At 39.9% G+C, this 24,037-nt stretch overlaps 3 protein-coding genes across 3 annotated transcripts; all 3 read left to right on the plus strand.

The window, feature by feature from the left end:
• Positions 1–222: 222 nt before the first annotated feature.
• Positions 223–4,512, plus strand: opn9 (opsin 9). Its single transcript, XM_062423118.1, has 8 exons — positions 223–343; positions 1,127–1,277; positions 1,423–1,562; positions 1,900–2,038; positions 2,206–2,320; positions 3,483–3,563; positions 3,655–4,140; positions 4,234–4,512. Exons 1-8 carry the CDS (start codon positions 223–225, stop codon positions 4,510–4,512), a joined length of 1,512 nt encoding a protein of 503 aa, XP_062279102.1.
• Positions 4,513–5,748: 1,236 nt separating this feature from the next.
• Positions 5,749–15,232, plus strand: iffo1b (intermediate filament family orphan 1b). Its single transcript, XM_062421792.1, has 10 exons — positions 5,749–6,531; positions 6,625–6,847; positions 10,093–10,153; positions 11,215–11,310; positions 11,844–12,012; positions 12,121–12,289; positions 12,391–12,517; positions 14,388–14,477; positions 14,870–15,000; positions 15,105–15,232. Exons 1-10 carry the CDS (start codon positions 5,844–5,846, stop codon positions 15,202–15,204), a joined length of 1,854 nt encoding a protein of 617 aa, XP_062277776.1. The 5' UTR covers positions 5,749–5,843; the 3' UTR covers positions 15,205–15,232.
• Positions 15,233–20,025: 4,793 nt separating this feature from the next.
• si:dkey-260g12.1 (uncharacterized) lies at positions 20,026–24,029 on the plus strand. The gene is made up of 11 exons (XM_062421851.1): positions 20,026–20,064; positions 20,240–20,308; positions 20,528–20,576; positions 20,883–20,996; positions 21,297–21,440; positions 22,155–22,251; positions 22,453–22,505; positions 22,616–22,735; positions 23,018–23,040; positions 23,151–23,256; positions 23,452–24,029. The coding sequence occupies exons 2-11, from the start codon at positions 20,240–20,242 to the stop codon at positions 23,718–23,720; spliced, it is 1,044 nt and encodes a 347-aa protein (XP_062277835.1). The 5' UTR covers positions 20,026–20,064; the 3' UTR covers positions 23,721–24,029.
• The last annotated feature ends 8 nt before the right edge of the window (positions 24,030–24,037 follow it).

A 24,037-nucleotide genomic window follows, 5' to 3' on the forward strand; every position in this document is an offset into this window, starting at 1 on the left:
TCTTAAATATGTGCACATGAAAAGCAGTATAGAGATTAAAACTGAGTGAAAATCACTTTCATCCAGGCTGAAACCACATAGAGATGATGGTCTAGCTCTGCTGTTTGACATTTTCCTAATTCCACTTTGTAGCTTCTTAATTCTTCCATTTGTTTGCCTCCAATGGCTTTTTCAAGCTCCAGGAACTGTCTCACCTGTATGCTGCTTTTGGTCAGTGCAGCCATGGGAGAGAATGGCTCTCAAAGGAGCTCCTGGTTTGTCCCCTCGTCCATCCACCCGCTGTTCCTCTCCCAGCTGTCGCCCTCAGCGGACCTGGCAGTCGCTGTCTTCCTCATCCTCGCAGGTGAGATTATGGTCATGATTAAAATCACTTCAGAGGATAATTTCATCTTTTATCGCATTGTCAGGGTCATTTTGGTATTTGCAACCTGTAAACTTCATTTTAAATTCTAGTCAAGATTCAAAGCTTCAAAATATGCTGTGCCAGAAATATATAGATATATACAGTAAAGTTTTGATGTGAGGTTCACCCTCAAAAAATGTTGAGAATTGTATTTGAGTGAGTCTTTGATGATAATAATCATAAATGTTTTTTCTTTGTATTACAATGAATGTAAACCCAGTGAAGTGGTGCAACAGGCAAACACAATATATTGTCTATATATTGTCTATATTGACAATATTTATCTTTAAACTATTTAAAGCAACATATTATTGGGAATATTGGGGTTGCTTAAAGAGCCATCCTTTTACTGATTTTTGCTAATAAATATGGTGGTAGAAGTTTTTTTTTCTTTTGCTCTGTTGTAATCGTCATCATTACAGTGCAGACTGTAATGCAAAACAGCTGGATGGTGATGAATAATAGAAAACCAAGGATGCCTCTGAATCTTAAACATCACCTTCACTGTCTGGTTCACACAACAAATAAATGTAGCTACAGATAAACAGATGCTCATATGGAATTTCTGTGATTTTAAGACCTAATTTAAAGTCTCTGTGATCACGAATAAATGATGTGCTTCATGCTAAACTAATCCAGCAATCTGGAACACTCGACAACAACATTCGCTATGTTATGTGTTGGGTTAGACAGGTCACACACAACACCTGCTTCTCTTTTCAGGTGTCATATCAGTGCTGGGGAATGGCTTGGTGTTATGGGTCCACTGTAGGAAAAGAAAGAAGCTCCGACTCCACGAGCTCATGACCGTCAACCTGGCTCTCTGCGATTTTGGCTCCAGCCTCTTGGGAGTGCCATTCTTCATAATTTCCAGGTACAGAATGCTTGAATGACTCAAAATCAGGGTGATGACATTATATGTATAATACTGACAACATCTAGACCAACAGCCATTTGTCAGAGCCAGAAGGCCATGATCCATTAGGGTGCAGGACTAAGCCTTTCTCTCCCTCTGTCAGCCTGTGTCACGCGTGGGTGTTTGGAGAGACAGGATGCCTTTGGTACGGCATTCAGGGCTTTGTGTTTGGCATCGGCTCTCTCCTCACCACCTGTCTCATCTCTCTGGACCGTTGCCTGAAGATCTGCTGCTTAAGATATGGCAAGTCTGAGATCTTCTTCTTACACAGGCCGAAAAACACAGTCCACACAGGCATGATTGCACCCTAAACTCACTTGACTCTTCCTGAATAAACTGGACCATTTCCTACTTTACAAGCAGGAAATAGTCCAATTTCTTCTGCCTATTAATTGACTTAAAGATTTATTGATTTAAAATTTAGTGTAATTTAGTGACACTAAAAGGCCAATTAAAGCGGTTAATTGAGATTTTAAGACTTCCCACGAGGTTGAGTGCACATTATGTTTCCACGTGCACACACCAATCCCATGGTCACACTAAGTTCACTGAGTGGTTTGAATGACTCTCACCTATCTAGGTCAATGGATCGAGAGGCACCATGTGTCTCTGTCCATAGCTCTGATGTGGGTTTACACATTTTTCTGGGCCTCCCTGCCTGCTTTTGGATTTGGAAGCTACGGACCAGAACCGTATGGGACCAGCTGCACCATCAATTGGTAATCCCCTGCTTGATTTACTGTGCTACTCCATGCCCCCTTGTTTACATGCATACACGTCTGCAGACCTCTGTGTCATAGCCTGTGTGCATTTCCTGATTTGTATTCTTTGTGCATTTGCAGACAAACATATTGATTAATCGCTCTGCCTGTATCACAATTTCAAGGTGGGCAATGAGGTCGTCTCTAATTGACAGGATCTATATCTTCCTCATCCTGACATTATGCTTTGGACTTCCCACACTCGCCATCATCACTTCATATTTGGCCATTCTGCTGACGGTGAGGGACCCATAAGACATAAAATGGAAGATCAGGAAACTGTGCCAGTACTTATTTTGATTTAATGTATTAGGCCCGCAAGTGTTCAAGTCTGTCCTAAAACAACAGCAGGTACTTAAATGAACACTGACACATGTTTTTCCTGCTATAATCATCCCTTCTGTTCATGCTTATGTAGAAAATGTATTTAAAAGTGTTTAAAAAGCTAATATATGGAAACTGACTGTTGTTTTAGAGAAGACTTGAAAATTGTGAACCTGTCCTTTTAAGCCATTATTTTATAATATAATTTGGCAGCTCTGGCACCCCCTAGTGATCGAATCCAAGAAGATACTGTGGCAAACAGTAATACTGTGGAGTGCCACTGCATTTAGTGACACAGAAAACATGGCAGGATAATGAACCACGCAAAGTGAGAAACTTTTCTGGGTGTTCCAAATTCTGTTTGAGAATACAAGTGACTCATATTCACAGTTTACAACATTTTGGTTGACTTTAGTTCAATCAATAGTCAAAAATGAGAGACAAGGTGGCGAGGCGATCACATCGAATCACAGCCACCCTCAATGAGAGCTCACATATAAGTTGCACAAATGCAACAAAACTGAGTAATCGGAATTGGTGAGCTGGACTGGGCTGCTCTTCCATTTAACACGTTTTGAAGTGGCGGCCAGGAAGATAGTATAGGTTTTTCAGTGTTTTGTGGATGGGGAACTGCATTGGCTCCAAATGTGAAGATATTTGTAGGAGTATTAACACAAAAACACAGACATAAAAAGCACAACATCAAATGAAAGTATCAGGGCCTTAAGACGGAACCTTAATCATCAGCTGTCTATCTGTGTAAAAATGAACATGGCACATATTCCTAAATAAGTTTGTGTTTGACTAATTGATCACAAATATAGGACCATTGGGGGCCCCAGTAGATTTATCCAGTTACTGTAAAACAGGGACACTTAGGTGAATGGGCTGAAAGCAACAAAAATGCAAACAGAATACAATCACATAGAAATACTGCACATGGTTACTGAATAAATATATATATATATATATATATATTATACTATACTATATGATGCCCTTGCAATAATAAAGTAAAGTCCTTGTGATTTTTAAAAAAGTTGCAATTAGCAGCGTTAAACATTGCTTCTGTTTTCAGGTGTACAGATCTAATCGGACCCTGGCATCTATACCGTCCTCCTCTGTTAGTCACACCAGCAAGGACCTGAGACTTGCAAAGGTAGACCACAGTGACGATAATATATTCAGATTCCTTGATACACATCTTGAAGAAAACAAACAAATAAAAAACAATCGTATGTTTATTCCAGATGGCTGCTGTGGTGTGCGGCACTTTCCTCCTGGCCTGGATGCCATATGCCACCGTGTCTCTGATCTCTGCCCTCATCCCCAGTGACGAGCAAGACGCAGAGGGCACTTTACAAACTGTGGTGGAGTTCAGTGGCACAGCTTCAACACAGATCCTGGACTTCCCCTCATTGGTAAACTGGACCACCACAGAATATTACAGACAAATCTACTACAACCCCCGGGAAGAGGGGAGTGAAGTGTCCAACCTGGGCGAAAAGACCAATCCGATCCCCAGGAGCAGCCAGCCGTTTTCCTGCCTGCCACATGTAGTCACTTTAATCCCTGCTATGTTTGCCAAGTCTCACTGCATGATTAACCCTTTAATCTACCAGATTATGAATTTGGAGTTTAGGGATAATGTCTATGAGATGCTATTTGGACGAGAGAAGGCAGAGAGGAGGCGGCTGCAGGGGAGACATGGGAGCTATTGTGAAAGTAAGAACCATTTTAACCTACTGTCCGTTAGTCTCTTTTTCTTTAATTGAACAAATGTTTTGTTTTTGACACAATAGGTAAAGTTTAAAGTTCTTCTTCTCTCAAAAGGAAGCATCAGCCTGTCCTACTGCCAGAGCTGGAAGAGGAAGAGGAGCAGCCCCACATCCTTGCTTGTAGATAAAAGAAATCTGCAGGAAGAGAAGAACCAAGGGAGGAGCAACGGAGGACGAATAGGCTGCTGGGCAGATAACATCTCAGTCGGATCTGATGCACTGGACATTACCTCCTTGGACACTCAGCGAAACATGGAGAGACAGTGCAGCACTGGTGGACAAGAGGAAAGAAGAAGAAACCTCAGAGGGTCTAGCATTGTCACTGTCTGAAAGATAGATAGATAGATAGATAGATAGATAGATAGATAGATAGATAGATAGATAGATAGATAGATAGATAGATAGATAGATAGATAGATAGATAGATAGATAGATAGATAGATAGATCATGTTGTCTAAAGTATGCATTCATCTTTGTTTTAATTCAACTATAATGTAACTGGCAGGTTGTATAAGCTGTAGATGTTAATAGGCCATGAATAAAGATTTAAAGAGTTCTTGCTTTCTAATGAGCCACCAACAAAAGCTATTAAGTGCACCACTTCTGCAGTTTTACAAGTTATTAAACTTATTATGGACCTGAAGTCCTATAGCTACAATAGCAAAAAGCAAATATCCTGAGCTGAGATATTTTCACCATCTATCAATAATAGCTTATAACTGATCGATGAAGCATCATTAAACAAAGTATTAACTATTATTAAACCATTTATATGATATAAAAGATTAGAAAGGATTTTTATTCTGTACATAAATTAAACTTGTGGGTTTTCAGACCACAAAAAAATGTCAGAAAGAATGTAAATGTGAGTTGTACATTTTAGGTAAAACCTGAACACAAACAAGCATGCTCATTTGAGTCTAAAGTGTCATTTCTTCTATAAAACAAACAAACAATAAAACAATGTGTATTTATTACTTCTAATCTAACAAATGAACATTCATTTCTTATTATTTATATAACTCTAATTTCCTTGTCCTGGTTATAAAAGCATCTTGGCACATTTGAAAACATTATTTTATTTGAGATTTGTAATGTTCATTTTGTTCAGTCAGTTTATCCAAACATAGATTCTGCCTGCTCCAAACAAAACATGACCAAGTTAACACTGAAGCCTTCTTGTGTTGTTTTCTTCCACAGAAAGCAAACAGTTAATGGATCAGCGCTCCTGTAGTCGCGTCTTTACGGTAGCAGCTCCTCAGTCCCGCAGCTCTCTCTCTCTCCTGCCTGCGGTCGCATCTTGTTGCCAGAACTTCAGTGACGCGGTGACACTGGATTTCTTTGTTATTCATTCAAGCTCTGCGTCTTTTTCCTCATTTAATCACGTTTACTTTGCGAAACACCTCGCTCAGACGCAGATCCAGTGTTGTTTCCTTCCTCGCAATCCATCTGGAGTCGCTTTTGATGTTTTGTTGCGGATCAGAGCCTTGATCCATCAGCCGACGTTAAGACCTTTCAGCTTTAAGGATAAGACTCTAAATTAGACACGGTTATATAATCAGGTAAACACTGGCGTTTTGCGTCTTTCAGGTACGTTCAGCTACATATTATTTATTCAATCATATATTCTGTTGTAGAAAGACATTTCGCGTCCGTGTTCATGCCAGATCTGCAGCGCTTTAGTTTTCCATACCATAGCATGAATCCTTTGTTGGGGGCCAACACGCATCTCCAACAGCACCCACAGCAAAGCCAAGCGCCCGGACACCCAGACTCTCCCTCAGGCCTCCTGCCCGACGCCGTTTTCGGTGGATCGGACGCGGCATCACTTCTACTGGGTGATCTCTCCGTCGCAGGGCCTGATCAGCAGCCTGGGCCTGACTTCATCACCGCACCCTCACAGACCTCTCATTACATCCACCACAACCCCAGCAGCCACTATCAGCACCGCGCTGCGCAGCATCCTCCCGCAGCCATGGCTCTCAGAAACGACCTGGGATCCAACATCAGCGTCCTCAAAACCCTCAATCTGAGATTCAGATGCTTCCTGGCTAAAGTGCACGAATTAGAGCGCAGAAATAAGATTTTGGAGAAGCAACTGCAACAGGCGCTGGATGCCAACAAAGGCTGCCAGGGTGGATGCTGTGAGAGCAGGGCGCATACCCAGGAGGCGAGTGTGCAGACCGGATTTGTCGGGACGATACCGCTCAGGCCCGGATCCCTCCCCTTCCACAACACCAACAACTCAGCCAGGAGGCCTACAACACTATTCCCACCACCGCCACTCACGTCAACCCTCCCACCTGCAGGCGCTGAAAACTCCAGCTCAACCCAAACAAACGCCCCTGGCAACCCATCCATCACCATCAGCCAGTGCTCCCCCTGTGTGGACTCCCCAGTCTCCGGCACTAAAACTTTCACAAACAGCAGTGCTGGCCCAGGGAGCTCCACCAACCCTCCTCCTCGGTTCCTCCCGGGTACCATCTGGTCATACAACCACACCCGCAAGTTCGGCCCCGGTTCGGAGCGTCTGACTAGCCCTGGGGTGTCCTGGGTGCACCCGGACGGAGTTGGGGTTCAGATTGACACCATCACCCCTGAGATCCGAGCCCTGTATAATGTCCTGGCTAAAGTCAAGAGAGAGAGAGACGAGTATAAACGCAGGTAAATGGAGTGAAACCTTTTTATAACACTTATGCCAGGTCTAGGGGGCATTTCTACAGAGCATGAAGTGATTTTCTTAATGCTCCACTTTGAGCAGAGCTGTAAAGCAGCTGCAGACCAGCTGTCTCCAACGCAAGCAGAGTCAGCACTAATCCTCTCTATCCATCACCTCCAGCCTGACCCTGCATCCACTTTATGTCTGACCACACAGGCAGGTGCTGCTGCTAGAAATAACCCCCCCAAAAATGAACACACCAGGTGCTAAATATAAAAAAAGAATGAAGGTCAAAGTTGAACAGATTAGTCTGTGGCACAAATGTTCACGAGTCTAACTGTAGGCTGACTCACTGGTGGGTGTCTTAGTTTACTGGAATATTAAGAGGGGGGGGGGAATCCACCCTAAAATAAGAGAGAAGAATGTAAAGCTGATTGTTAACTGTGAGTAAGTCTCTCAAGATGAAATACAGTAAACATGATGTCTTCTAGAGCCAAATCCTGTAGTTCAGCTGGCTAGGCCAGTATGAATAATGGAGCAAAACTTAACACGCTATAGCAGCAAGCATAGTGATTTTATCTGTGATTCACAGCTGTAAGTTTAACATTTAAATAAACTAGTTTGAAACAATTTGTGGATTAATCAGTTTGTGGAAACTTAACCTGCAAACTTTTATAATAGATCATTTTTTTAAAAAGCAAAACTGCCAAATGTTCACTGGTTACAGCTTCTTAATGTGTGGATTTGCTGATGTTCTTTGACATATGATACTTTACTGAATATTTTGGAGTTTTCATATAAAGCAAGCAATGTTCTGACACAAAATTTCAGAAATGAACAAATCATCTAATCAAGAAAAGAATCTGAAGATGAATGAAAAATGTAAATAATCTGTTGCAGCCCTACACTCAAGTAATAATTCAAACAAAACTTCTCTGAACCCACAATCACTTATTTACTGTCAGTATACACCCACATGTCTGCTGATGACATCATCAAATTAGGGCTACAGCTCATTATTACTTTCATTATCATTTAACCTTTTGAGTATCTTCTTGATTAATAAATGAGTCTTTTGTTCTTTAAACTGTCAGAAAATGATGAATCGATCATCACTGTTTCCCAAAGCGCGAGCTTAACAACCTCAAATGTCGACCAACACTCTATAACGCGAAGATGTTAACAGAGAAGCCAGAAAATATTCACATTTAAAAAGTTGGACTTTTGGGAATTTGGGTATTTTTTCTTCAAGAATGACTCAAAACAGTTAATTAATTATCAAAATGATTGACGGTTAATTTTCTGTTGATTGTTTAATCGACTAATTGTTGCATCTCACTGGAATGGCTCAGTGTGAACTCTGCTGTAAGGTGGATATTCCCTCTAAATGATCGGAGAATGCATCATAAATCTCACAAATTCACCTGCAAATATGGTAGCTGGGAATTATGTATTTTCTGTCCTGATGGTGAACTGCAGTTGGCCCATTCTTTTTGCACATTCATCACTGAATAGCCTCATATTATGTCCAAATGAGCAGCCATGCGTTGCTCATGGAGCAGATTCTGACCACAGTATAGTGGGCTCTTTGTGAAGAAGGGAGAGGGATGAACCTAACAGGCCAAAAGTGTGTGACATCAGACACATGCTTTCATTGTTCATGTAGAAACATGAGAGTAAATGATTTACTAACCTCTCGCTCAGAAAGTTGAGAAAGCTTCACTACCTGAACACTCAGGTGTGTTACGTCTACGTCAGTTTCTGCTTAGCCTTCACTAGGGCGTCTTATATATTTCTATATTCCTCAACTGCCTCTCTGTTAGACAGTAAGGGATCAGTTTACCTCAAAAGAAATTCAAGCCTTCAGATTCAACGATTCACACCCCCACCCTTCCCCACCCTCACCCTCCCCCACACCTTCACCCCATCCCCCCACACTCCACACTGTATCTGCAATGCAGCATGCACTGCAAGCTGTCACTGCTGGATGGGGGCTTGGCTTGCAAAAAGAAGCACTTCTCTGCTTTCTGCAGGCTCTCACCTTACTGATCAAACAACCATCCTCTACAACAACAACAACTCCTGTTTCATGACTCAGTTTCTTTCAGATTTAGCATTCCCGAATAGTCATGGTGTTGCTGCAGCATTCTGCATTTAAAGCAGCATTTGTATAAGAGGATAGAGTCTCTGCAGTGAGTGGATTTCCCCTGGGCACGTGTTTCGTGTGAAGTCACAGAATCCGAGATCACATACAGGCTGGGAGCTCAGGCTTTTAAACGTATTAGTGTTCAGATTCATGGACCAATCATCTGAAGTGCATTATAGTAGTACACCGTTCATCAAACAACCGATTCATCGGTCAGTGAATCAGCAAATCACTCTTTTACACCTGACTGTTTCATGCCACTTCTAACCAGATTGTTTACTGATATGATTTAACTTTACTGCATTCACATTTTTATCATCTGATCCACTCAGCCAGATTGAAATCATATTTACTATTCCGTGCATGTAAAATACCCATCCAGTACCTGATGACCGACCTCCTGTGCTTTTGGACTGCGTCTATTTATAAAGCACTGTTACCCCCCCAATAAAAGGCTCTCGCTCACCCTTTTATATGCACGCGGATCAAGGGATTGAACTGCCAACCCCTGCTCTTCTTTAATGGTGGCAGAGTTCAAAATTACATGTTTATATTTCCTTAACTTAAGGGAAGAAGTCATTGTCAATGTAATATACACTGATGCAGCTGCTCTGGTTGAAGCTTTTGCAAATGCTGCTGCCATCCAGTCAAACTCTAAATCTGCTTTTTAGTGAATGGTTGACTCAGTTTTGCTTGATGTTAGATGCCGGTAAGAGTTTGGTTGGGACAGAGGTACTCACTGTTGGTTAATGTCTGGCCAGAATGCTTCTTATACGCCTCCTGATGGGTTCATAAAAGGAAACAGGTGGGCCTCTCCTGCACTGATATTCTGTTGGACACTTCTGACCCCCTTAGATTTAGTCAAAGTCTATGTTTGTTCTCACTGTGTCTTAAATCCATTTACATCTGCCTTTCCTAAGCAGGTCCAAACAATGCATCATATTTCACCAGGTGTACATGAGGCCAAATAATCACATACCATACCACATACTCATCTAGCTAGCAATGAGACAAACTTCTGTTCTATAAGTTAATAATAACTTTATTTGTTTTGTCTATATTAAGGCACCCAAGGTTTACTTCTCACATCTGTGTTTCTCTTAGATGGGAAGAGGAATACACAATGAGGATGGATCTGCAACAGAAGATTGGTGACTTACAAGAGGTAACATTATGCAGTCCTGTTGTATGAATCTGTGTGTGTGCGTGTGTGTGTGCGTGCGTGTGTGTACTGTTGGCAGACATGGCAGTATGTCTGAAGGAGTCTTGACTTCACATCATCAGCCTGAGTCATTAAAACAACCAAACTCAATTGGTTGGTGTGATAAGTTAAGATCTAGCTAATCATAAAACAGCATGAACATAACGTGTTCAATAATCAGTGTTAGTGGTTAAACAGTTTAGATGATCATGAAAGTCATAAACAGATAAGAGATATGTTTGAAGAGTAGAACGCTGCTGTTAGAAAAATATCGATGAACAGTTCTCACACTTCTCACACACCTCTGTTCAGCATGTGTCACTGCCACATTGGTTTGAGTCTTGACTCAAATGAGGCTGTTGCGATCTATGTAATTGATGTTCTTTTTCCTTCGATCAGTGACCACTCATTGATTAAAGCTTATGGCCCATTCTCATTTAGAAAATATAGAAATCCATTTTGAATAAAAGAGAGCTTTATTTTTTATCTGTGACCTGCCAGCAATTTTGTTGCCATATATGTGTTTCCTGCACATATACACCCAGAGGTTTGTTGATTTCCTGTCTGTGTGTGTGTATGTGGTTGAGTGTGTGTGCACGTGTGCACACATACTTGTGTGTTTGATTGCACGTGAACCACTGCCAGGAAACTGCAGCTGACATTCAGCAACAGTAGACCACATACAGCAAAACACCACCTAACCCTTAAAGGAGCCAGACCAGTGTTACAGCACATATGAATAAGTCAACAGGAGAGAGACAATTAGCATCAGGCAAAACTAGAGCTCCTCTGAGTAGATAAGGCATTTAGGATTTGCAATGTTTTAGTGTGCTTTGCTGATAAAGGCTTTTGCTTTGTTGATGAGCTGCGCTTGGATTATGTAACCTGTAATTTCCAGTAAAGACAGATGTAAGACAGGACATCTCTGTGGGTGGGTGCATGTTTGCACTTGCTGCTTACATGTGCATGTGTGTGTTCTTTATGGCTTCCATTGTGCATGTGTGTGTGTGTGTGTGTGTGTGTAGGACCTGCAGGAGAGTGAAGGCTGTCAGGACGAGCTGGCTATCAGAGTTCAGCAGCTGAAGGCAGAACTGGTTCTCTTCAAAGGCCTCATGAGCAATGTGAGCACAGTAAAGTCCATACAGTCATTTACTGAAGTCACAAACACTCATAACTGTTAGCAGAAAACTGGATGGACTGTGACATTCAACTCCTTAAACAAATTATTTATTATTCACTTTTTGATAAGGAACGCTTCATAACTGGTTACAAGTTTTAACTAATGGCCTTTTAGAAACATTTGGTCCTTTGTATTAAATAATATTTGTAACTGCAGACTTGTGTATTTATTCATGGATTACCAACATTTATAACTGCATCCTTATCAAGTAGAAGCCCGCATTTATGGGCTAGAAACATACATCCATACTGGAGGAACATATAAACCAGTAAGACAGAAGTTTTAAAATCTGCCAACTGAAAGCCTGCACTTAATAATCATATATAAAGCATTAGAAAGTTATTTTTAATCTTTAACAAAGCTACTAATTGCAACTTGTAAACCCTTCATAAATATGTCATAAAGGGGTATCCTAACAGTAGTCAGAATCATTTTATGATTTTTTCTGCTTGTCACTCTCCATTGTGCGAGTAGAACTTGTCAGAGCTGGACAGTAAGATCCAGGAGAAAGCCATGAAAGTGGACATGGACATCTGCCGCAGGATCGATATCACTGCTCGCCTCTGTGACGTTGCCCAGCAGAGGAACTGTGAAGATGTGATCCAGATGTACCAGGTACTGCGACTAAAACCGATCAGTCTACTACTCTACTCTTCTACTCTACTACTAAGTCTTTCTTTGCGTTAATAGTAATACTCTGATCTCTTAAGCTGAATCTTGAATATATCCCTGCAGGTTCCTAACAACCAATCATCCTTAAACTTTCGCCGCAAACAAACTCCACTGTCTTTTAATGGGAACGAGGGTGACGAACCTGTCAGCACCTCAGAAAGTGACGGAGGCATAATCAAAGACGAGGAGCACTGTGGCTCGTCAGCCAATCAGATAAATGAGGAGATGCAGAGGATGCTGAACCAACTGTGAGTGGTCTAACTTTGAAATGTAATCAGTGTGATTGAGGTATTCTCTATGCACTTCCAATTCTTATTTGCATGTGTGTGTCTGTGTATGTTCATTTTAGGAGAGAATGTGAGTTTGAGGATGATTGTGACAGTCTGGCCTGGGAGGAGACCGAAGAGACGCTGCTTCTTTGGGAGGACTTCCCAGGATGCACTCTGCCTCCTGACCCCACACATCCACCAGGAGAGGTAGGCTGTAAATATAATTTTTGTGAAATTTCAGTGGGATTCAAAGGATTTGATGTATCTCCAGCAGGGCAATTTTAAAGCATATGCAACAGAGCACACACAAACACACAATGAGCTTTCTGGGATCAGGTCTTAATAAGTAGATGCACATTATGTGGACATACAGGGGATGGAAAGGGGAATAGAAGCAACACCTAAGCAACATAATGTAATCTAATTTCACATATTTTAACTTTCTGAAGCTTCCAGTTTTCACTTCTATTTAAACTTTGTCAAAGAGGTGCTGATTCATCTCTATAAGCAATTCTCTCTCATAGCATTCATTTTGAGGAATAAGGGGTAACACCCGTTGCATGCTCTGAACAGAAGCCTTTTATTGCATTCAGCCTTGCAGCCAGTTTTTCCCAGTGGCCAATCGTGGCACTGCAATGAAAAATCCCCCTGTGGCCCAAAAAGCATTTTTCCACTATAGATTTCCACTGTGCAGACATCTGTAAAACTGTTGATAGGACAACTCGAACTGCAAACAAGGTCAGTTACGACTCTTACTATTGTGAATTTTTTAACCAAAAAGGTGATTTAAAAATCTGTGACATCACAGCTCCAGCTTCGTTGTGACCAAGCAACAGTTCAAGCACAGCAACCAACGAGAAGCAATTGTAGTTGTCTACGTCCAGCTAGCAGCTAAAGTACTAATACGCCAAGCCAAAAGAAGCAATACTCCCTGCTTGCTAGGTAGACATACCTAACACAGGTAGCCCCGCAGAGTTGCAACACTTGATTGTGGATCATTGTGCACCCACGTACCTGAGTCTGAAAATATCTTCTAAACCTGTATGGAGTCTAATGTGTACTTATATCATTGATCAGCTATTTGTGTTTGGATTGCATCCAGACTCTGCATCATTTCAGTCACTGTTGTTTGACAGAATGACTTTCAAATCTGGGTTGGAATGTGTATTTTGTCTATCCATCTAATATTTTCTATTGCTCATTGAAACCAATCAAAAACCTGCCTTAGATATACTGAATGTATTATTTAGTCATTTCTGTTTTCACAGATTCACTGGATGAAGGAGATATATTATATATATATTATAATGTGTTTATACAGTGGCTGGCTAGCCTCAGCAACATTTGTTCCTCTTGTCATCCTTTAGACAGCTGCATGTGTGTTGATATTATTAGTTCAGATTTCAGGCGAAGCTTTTAAAGTTGTGACGACATGAGAGGAGTTGATGTGCAGATCTGCAGCTTGATATATTGGTCGATAGTTTCATCTCAGGCGATGAGTCTATGTTTCCGATACATTTATCACTGAGAGTTTGTGCTCTACTGTAGCAGGGACGTTTCAGGACAAATCACTGCACACACACACACATGTACCCACCCACGCACCCACGCACGCACGCACGCACACACACACACACACACACACACACACACACACACACACACACACACACACACACACACACACACACACACACACACACACACACACACACAGAGTCGGAGAGGCCAGTGTCTGGCCTGTATTGGTGTACTGTGGGTTTGCTTCCAAGAAATTGATGTTGGTATTTGTTTTCATTCACCAACGGTGTGGTATTTGAACAGTCTGCTTTCCCTCTAAAGAAGGAGCTGCTTCGGTCAGTGAAATATGAGCTGATGGGAGCATGAAGCAAGCTGTGTTTTAACAGTGGTGTACCAACTTAGTATGTGTCTCATTGTGTGAGGATTAGCACACAAACACATTCTGTTTACTGTGTTAAATGTTCCTACATTATATCACATCACATGGTAATGATGTTTTACACTTAATCTGACCACAAATCACAAAAACCTCTCTGTGGTTGTCTCTCACCAGCAGGAGGACTGTCTGGAAAAAGTGATTAACGACACAGAGTGTCTTTTCAAATCCCGAGAGAAGGAATATCAAGAGACAATTGACCAAATTGAGGTGAGACACTTACCTTACATTTTCATTATTTGTCTATTATATTTTCTGTGGTATTTCATTCTCATTTTCGGTATGATGCTTTCAGATGCTTATATGACAGTTTTTCCTATGTGGAACTAAAATATTATTTTCATGATGTGGTGACTCAGTACAAAGTGAATCAGTTTTTCTCTTTCCTGTTTTTGGTTAATTTTTTAATCATGCGTCATGTTGCTTTTTTTGAACACCTCTCAGATTTGTTCAAATTCATTGTAGGTTTCCTTCTCTTAGCCTGCATTTGCCAGCACTTCATATAGTCGTTCAGGAATAACTTTATTTATGGTGAACAGACTAAAAGCTGTAGCACATGTTTGTGATTGAATATTTGAAATATGATTATTTTCTGTCTCCAGCTAGAACTAGCTACAGCAAAGAGCGACATGAACCGACACCTGCATGAGTACATGGAGATGTGCTCCATGAAGAGAGGCCTGGACGTTCAGATGGAGACCTGCAGGAGACTCATCACACAGAGTGGAGACAGGTTCACACTATTTTTCCCCCCTTTTTCCAGAACCACATAAAAAGAGTAATAAATTAAATTCTACAGTCTTGCTTCATGTTTTTCTTTTTTCCTGGCTCTTGCAGTAACCCTGCGGCACCTTCAGCCTCCGAGGACAGTGACCAGAGAGAGTGTGACAAGAGTTCAGCGTCTCCACCTTCCTCCTCGAGTGCTGGGAGATCTTGACACCTCCTCACTCTGGCTGGGAGAGAGGCTCCACTGCATCCAACTACAGTACCACACCAACGCAATATCCACCTATAACTCTGGCAACACCGTGTTTACATATGAGCATTTTCATTTACTGAGTCATACTGTTTATTCTTGTGCTGTCCACGCAAATCAGCTCGGGGCTGAGCACTGAAACTGAGATTGTGTAGCGAGGCTGCATTGTTGTCATTGCTATTTCACGCAGATGTCACTGCCTGAGTGGGGGAAGAGGGCTTCTAGTTGGACCTTGTGTTGGAAAGCAGTAGTTTATGAAGTGAATCTTATAATAAGTAATCTTTAAGGAGGTTGATAATCCTGAGGTGATTGTAAGTGTACAATGTGACGTCTTTGAGATGCGTTTAGGTAGTGTAGGTTATAGGGAAGCATAACTTATTCACTGAACACACACTAACAGACACTTGGCTTTGGCTTCTTCATATAGTAGCTGTTATATCTCTGACACCTCCAGAATCTACTCCACAAAATATACACTCCCATAATTTACATCATATCAACAAACTGACAAAAAAAGGAAGCAGGATCATTTCAGTCTAACAGAGCTGTAGTGGTACTTCGTCCTATATTGATGAGTTAGACCGTTGAACTTGGTATTGATAATGATGAGCTAATCTTTACGGGCGCATTTGAGCCTAATAAGATGTCATGATTCAGCATTTTACTGCCTTACAGCTGTAGATCCAGAGCTTGCTTTGTATCTGAATATTAACAGATGAAACGACTGGCAAAGTGAAGCTAAAGTCATGAATAAATCACAACATCTCTGCTTTATCTATCAAAACATAAAATATAAAACATCACTTTATAAATAACCAAAATACTAGCTGTGTGTAAACTGGAGCTGCAGAGTTGTATCTCTGTTATAAGTTACCAAGTTGTACTGTAATTGTAAATACCAACAGGCCTCCTTCTTGCTATTGTAAGCATCGTTAGGTGTGACACTGAGAAGAAAGTTTTGGTCTAATTAGCCTGTTGTAATGACAGTTATTTATTGACTGTGAATTACCCAGATCAAAACAGGGGTTTATGGGAAAAACATCCCTATTGTTCATGTTTCTTGCATTTCCTGGCTTACCTAGAGGCACATTTCTATTAGATTTATGGATAAATGGCCAAAATATATATTTCCAGTGCAGTTGAAATAACCATACCTACAGCATTGGCATTAGCTTCAGCATCATTTTGGTGTCAGACTTAGAAAGAGTAAACCACACCAATGTTACAACCCTAAAACAGAGAGAAATCCATCCTTAAAAAAGGCAAACACACCAATTTCTCAGTGGGAATTGTTCAAAAAAGAACTAACTAAATAACTTAGCAGAAGCAACAACAGCATTTTAAGGAAAATGAGACTGTCAAAAAGGTAGTTTACAATACTTAACAAAAAACAAAAAACAAAAATAAAACACCTGAAATGCATCAAACATCGCAGATAAGACTGTTTGAGGTTTGTATTTCTTCTTTAATGGTGCTTCCTGAGAAACCCAAAGTACCAGGTGACAGCAGCGAGGAAGCTATCAAGGGTCAGAAGGAAGCATGTTTTTCATTTTTGAATACAGACGTATGCAGTGTAAATACTGTCTGTACCCTTCTGAAGCTGATCTGGGATCAGCATTGGGGCTTCGCTCTGCTCTCTGTGTCCCTGACACTCCGGCAGGGAAAGGTGCTGTATGATGAAATGCACTGACACCCAAGTGTCATGCAGGAGCTGTAAATAATTTGTTTTATTTTCAGCAGCGATGCTTAGATGACAGCTGCTGTGCTGTTTGAGCAGAGCTGCATGGTTCAGCAGGATCGCTGTAAATTACTGTGATGGTGAGAGAACAAAAACATAGTCATAAAATAATGTAAGTTAGCCATTGAGTGCCAAAATAGAACAAACACAGTCAAGTCTTCGAATGAACAGGATATCACTAAAAACAGAATGATCAAATATAGCTGCCGGAGCTATTTCACCAAGGTGCTTGATGTATATAACTAAACCTATTTTTGAGCCTGTAAAAAATGTGCACATAAAGAGGAAGAGCAAAACAAAAATGTATATGAATCAATCAGCACTATTACTTGTAAACATGTAACAAAAAAACACGCTTGAAATAGAAAACTATTTATACTGTATGTCCTCATCTTTTACATGTTGCCAGTGGAGAAGTAGAATAATAAATGAACACATACCTCATTTTTACTTTATTTATGATCTTCGAAGCACATTTAACCTTGAACTTCAAAATCAGACACACTGCTACAGTATAACACATGTTATCAAACTGCTGGAAAATAAACATTTAACATTGTCACTGTTAGGGGAATGTCCCCTGCTATCACTGCTCGATTATCAGAAACTGTTGTCTAAATATAGTCTTGGCTGTAGTTTCTTCTGTGTGATTGAACCAGGTTAAACATATTTCTTCTGCAATTCACACTTCAGCGTTTAGTTTCCGTCACAAACACAGGAGGAGGACAGATGTGAAGCGTGTGTAAACTCGTGCATGTGTGTGATCCCAGTGTTTTGTTGTTTCAGATCAAACATAGAAGGAGAACGTCAGAGATGTGCTGAGTGAGACATAAAAACACACCATTTCCCTTTGTGTAGTTTTACTTTCACACGCTGCGTGAATCTCTATGTATGCATGTGCCAGTGTGTATGTTTTTTTTGGGTGTTATGTCTGTATACTGAGTGTTTTTTAAAAAGACATTTACTGGGGCAAATGTACAACATGAAGAAGAAAACATATTGAATCCAATTGTTATTGTGTCCCTGTTTAATTGTTTGACTCGGGGAACCATGTTGAGATGTCTTTTGACATCAAATAATGTGTAAATAATCAAATGAAAAAAGAAATCAAATGATAACGGAATTCCTTTTTCCCATCAGTCTTTCTTTATGAGTGTAGGTTTTTGCCAAGTAAAGTCCATTTTAAAAATAACTCCAACTAAAAAAATAAAGGAACTACTGAAATGCAAATGCTTTAGCAAAATGACTGTACGACGGCTTTGATATTATATGTTTCAAGGAAATACAGCTTTGAATATATATTGGTGTTTAAAGACTGCACAAGGAGAACATCTACAGTCACAGTCACACACCTGAAAACTTGCAGAAGGCTTGAGTTAAGATCAAATGGCTTGATTTTCAATGGAAATTGTGGCAGTTAAAGACAAAAAAGGGTGTTTTTGTCTTTTCCTATGTGTCATCATAGAAGAGAAAGCCGTGCCTCGAAATATTTTAATCATATTTTATGGCACACAACAATTTGGAATATTTTGAATTCAGTGTATTACGCTAATTAAGTACTTTAGATGTGTGACTATGCAGCTTTAGACACTAAGGCAAAGTTTGGCTATAAAGCTTTACTGCAGAGATACAGTATGTAATGTTACAAGAGAGATGGAAAGAATAAAAGATGCAACTGAGAAACAAGATTATGTGTGATTATTTGTGAAACATGGGATGTGTCTGCCTTACAGTTAAAGGCTCAGTTCACCTAAACTACACAAATAGAGAGGTGAAAGGGTTTGCGATTCACAAAGCATCTCAAACTTTTTTTCGCCCAATTCAGCAGCAGTGTCTTGCTTTGACAACAGTGTCTCGCATTCTGCTGACTGAACTTACTGTCAGAACTTACATCAGTTTTCAATGGGACAACTTTCTGTCAAAAAAATCGTTCCCATGAGGAGCTGTTGACAGTGAGGTCTGGACACATGTTTTTTGAAATGATATGTTCCTGTTGAATTGAATGAATTGAAAGCAGCAGTAGAAATCAGAATATATATATATATATATATATATATATATATATATATATATATATATATATATATATGTTTTTTTTTTTATTCCTAATGTGAAATTTTTGATTGATATCTATAGCTGTTGCTATAATTTATTTCTCTCTTGTTATAGTTTGGTAAAAAAATACTTAAATATCTGTATTTTGCACGAATACAAGCATTTAATAAATGGTTTATAACATACTGTAATGTAGTTGTCAGCAGATGTAAGTGTTTACTGATGTATTTGTCATCAACTATAATTCTTCTTCTTGGCATCCGTCAATGATTTCTGGTGCATGAACTAATAATGAAAGATAATATAGTAAAACGCAGTTATAATAATACAATATATGTCTTCATAAGAGAAGTTATAATTGCTGAAAAATATCATACATTAATAAACAGTTAATCAAGTTGATCAATCAATCACTCAATCACTCAATCAATCAATCAATCAATCAATCTCAAAACCTTGGCAAATAATACTCAGACTTTCTGCATTGCTATAACAAAATATATATATATATATTTTTTGTAATTGCCCTTTAAATCACATCTAGATTTTATTACATACAAATTTAGCTAAAGGATATTAATAGGCCATTATAACAGTGTGTTGAACATTGAGTTAAATCTACACAAATATGATTATGAAGATACTTAAAACTTTGAATCCAAATGACATTATAACCGTTACCATCATGTCTTTGACACAAGAACCTTTCTTTGATTCGTCAGATCTTACAGTTTATATGGAAAATAATGAGGCTTTGATGCAAAATCGTTAGTCAGAGTGCCAACCAGTCTCTATGAGGTCTGTGCGGGTAAACAGGACAGCAGCAGCAACAGCAGCAGCAGCAGCCGTCGCCACAGTGAGTGTAGCGATCAGTGGGCGGAGTAGACAGGAAGAATGTAACAGGTAAGGAAACAATGACACAGAGGATGGGTACATTGAGTGAGAAGAGGAAAGAAGGAGAGAGAGGCACACCTTGAACAACTTAACAATATAGCGGAGAGAAAGCAAAAGGAACATCATATCTTAAGGTAAATGATTATGTTTTGTTTAATTTCCATATGTTTTTAATGTCATACCTTATTTAATGATATATTAATAAAAATAATAATAATGCATTCATATTTTAGAAATAGCCCTTTCATTTCGTATTGTACCTGACCACTTCATATCATGTTAATATGTTGTTGTTTTTTTCTCCCCAAGATGGGACTAGTGCAATACTGTGTGACTGTCCTGATGTTATCTGCACAGTTGGTGTTCACCTTGCCGCTGGTAACAGTTTCCTTCTTGCTCAGTTTATCTCCTTAAATCTTTGTACATCGTTTACTTAAAAAAAAGACCTCGTGTAGTTTGCTTTTCAAGTGTAAGAAAAATCTCAAACTTTTAAATATAAGAACATGACCTGTTTGATAAGTTACTCAAGACTTTAGTGTATCATAGTATTGTAGTGGTTCATATCTAATTGTATTACTGTGTTAACAAAATCAGCAGGACCAATGTAACCTAGAGGGAGGCAGAACGTGTAAAAGGTGCCCTGCAGGTAAGAAAAGCGTGAGCTGTGTGTGTCTGTATTTATGATCTCTGTCTGTCCTCATTTTACTTTTTACTCACTGTTTTTAATGTATGAATCGGCAGTGATTAATATTTGGAAGTTACTATGAAACTGTTGGGCATACAGTAACTTTCTTTCTTTCTCTGTCTGTTTTTGTGCACGTCTCTCTGTCTATCTTGATAAAAAGAGACACATGCTTCACACTGAGCTTGTAACCACATCCTTCAGTAATATGCATACATCCTCTGCTCTTCTCATCCGGTTGTCGTCATTTGTTTCTCTCTGTTCTGTCAGGTATGTATCAGAAATCATGTACAGAGTGTGAGCCCTGTCCTGTTGGAAGCTACACAACTGAAGATAACAACTGTGAAGACAGCTGCCATCGCTGCTACAGAGACTGCAGACCAGGTAAAGAAACTCTGAGTCATTTCTACCTAGTTGGGTTTCTGTAAGAAATCTATAACATTCTCTATGCACTTCTTTTGCTTCTATGTTTTTGTGGTCTTCTATGTTTTAATTTAGTCTGACATTGATTGTATGTTTCTTTTGCTATTGTTTTTTTTATATTTGAATGTTTTTATGGTCTTTTCAAATTTACATTGAACATTTTATTTCTGTGAAAGGGTTAGGTAAAATGTGTTTATTCTTCATATGACCTTTTGCTGGTATTAAAATTCATGAAATCATCTTTATTTTTCTCTGCCTCAGAATTAAATTTGAAGGTGATTCAAGAATGCACGCCCACGACTAATATCAAGTGCGTCTGTGAGGACGGTTTCAGGTGCACTGTGATGGTCCCATATTCGCAGAACTGCAAATACTGTGAGAAAATCCAATACAAAACCACAACAGGTAAATGCTGAGCGGTGCAGAGCATCAACTCTGCTATATTGCAGTGAGCAGGCCTTGACTAGCAGGTGACCTCGTAATAACTCACTGTTAGAAAATGATTAGTAGAGATCAGTTGTTCAGGGGTGTGGCAGTTGTAAAAGATGTTGAGAGAAAAACTGTGTACTTAACTGTTAGTAGTGCTGTAATGTCAGTGAGGCAAACCCTGATGGAAAAAAGTATTTAAATACATCAGTTTCCAGTACCAGTAATAGTCCTGCTTTAAAGTACCAGTGTGTAGAATTTAGAGGCATAGTGGAACAGATGTGCCAGAAATGGATTATAATAATTATAAGTAGAGGACATTTTGCATTTTTTCCAAGTTTTGCACCCACAGTAGGTTCTCCTAAACACCTGGAAGGAGAGGTTGAGGGGAGGTGTGTTCATTTGGTTGTAATCTGCAACCTCGCCACTAGATGCCACTAAACCCTACACACTGGTCCTAAAAGCAAGTGGATATCAGCAGTCAAATGTGCTTGTTGAGAGTAAATGTACTTTTTGTGAGAAAATGCAAAACGAAACAATACAAATTATCTTTCATTCTTTCTAATGAATAAAGGTGCAGTACAACATGATATGATTTAGACTTCTACTGTTGCCAAAACATATGAGATTTGTTTAATACCATGTTTTTCCTCTCAAATCTAAAATCAAACTTTCCTCATATTTGTCATCCAGTAGCAGCAGCTGTAATCACAAATGAAAATAAACAGACACCTTCCTCAGCTTCCTCAGCAAGTGCCAGCAGTTCTGCGAGACCCTGCCGATTTCCAAAGTGAGTCATGGACTTCCTAAGTAAAATACCTCACAAAGTGGAGTTTCAAAACTCTGTACTGACTGACAAGCCAAAGTCTGGATGGTTTAAAATGTTATTAAATTCATACTCTTTTAGCATTTGTCACAGACATTACAGATATCACAGACTTTCATTCTTCATGGGGTCACATACTTAACATTTCACCCTTATCTCACGCAGATGTGGCCTTCAGCCTGTCACATTGCCAGGAAATGGCACAAATTTACCAAGAGGTGAGAGTATGTGAGATAAAATCATGTATGGTGTATACTGTATGCGAGTGAGAGAGAGTGAGAGAAAGACAATATGTTTGATTGATTTTTTTTTTTTTTTTTTGAAACAGAAGGAAGGTACAGCAGTCACCTGGCAGCCATCTTGTGTCCAGTGGTTGCTGTGGGATGCGCTGCCTTTGTGATCAGGATCTGCCTCCGTTGTACCAAGGATGAAACATGTTTCAAGCTAGGTAAGACGGTCTTTACACCCAGGAGGTTTAGTTTCTGGTCTGTCACTTTGACTGATCGCAACACTAACCCTAACCCTAACCCTTAAACACACGTCCCATGTTGTGGGGAAAGAAAGAAATTCACCTAAGAGGTTTAGAAATGATAAAACTGTGATCTGAGATCTGTCATGAGATTTGCTAAGGTGGTCTCACCTATCAGTCACTATGCAAATCATACACATGATGATTCATCATGTACAAGTTTCCTTTCTGTTATTAATATATTTATCTGCTGTTTTCCAGCTGTTGCTAAGGTGTGCAACATGGTAAGTTAAGATAATTCCAAGGTTTCTAATGCTTATTCTAACATATATTCATATATAAGGCATCATTTCTCACTTGTTTTCCTTACACTGATGGGCGTTTTCCTCTTTAGGGAGGCAGAGATGCTTCTCACAAGTCGAAGGAGTCAACTCATCAGTTCCCCAGAGACTCATTCAGTGCAAGGCAGCAGCCATCGTCCCTTTCAGCAGCCAATCTAGGTACTGATGAGCAAGATGACGACTTTCATGTGTGACACTTGACTCATTTTTTGAGGTTATCAAAAATAGAAAAAATGTAAAAGATGAAGCTATGTTATGAGTTGTCCCACGCTGTACAATATATGACGATGCACTTCTTCAGGTCAACTAAAACAGTCCTTTATGTGCACTGTTTGCTTGTTAATGTCTATGTAGGTCCGGTCCATGTCCACAATCCAGGGACGGTCATCTTCAGCTTGCTTAGTCAGTTTACAGGCCAAGTTGGCCCAACCAGTGAAATGGGGAAGACGGCTGAGAGAGTGAGCAGTGAAGAAGATGACAAAAGCTGTCCTGACTATCATCCCGCATCCTCGCCCAGTGTTCACCTCTCCGAGGAGGAGAGGAGTGGAGACGCTGAGAGCTTTATTTTTCCCTCCCAGGAGCAGGGGAAGGACTGCCACATGTCCAAAGAGGAGGCACTATGATACATCTAAACAAAACATCCCGGAGGAATTGTGCTGTGGTAATGCCTCCAGACTGTGATAAACACTTTTTTTTTCATGGAAGGAATTGTAAAACTGTGAAACCACAGATGACTCTGGAGCAGATCCACCTTCCCCTGGAAAACTGGGAGGGGATCTCTGCTTTCTGCAGTGACATTTCTGTCTGAAGGCTCTTGAATGCAGACTCTGAACTTAAATTCTGTGAAGCACAGCTGGGGGGTGATCTGCTTTGTAAGTTATTTTTCATAATCCAGTGTAAATACTCTGTCAGCTCTGTTTTCCATAATGAGATGCGGCTG

This window comes from Scomber scombrus, chromosome 7 (assembly GCF_963691925.1).
Source record: "Scomber scombrus chromosome 7, fScoSco1.1, whole genome shotgun sequence".
Lineage (NCBI taxonomy): Eukaryota > Metazoa > Chordata > Actinopteri > Scombriformes > Scombridae > Scomber > Scomber scombrus.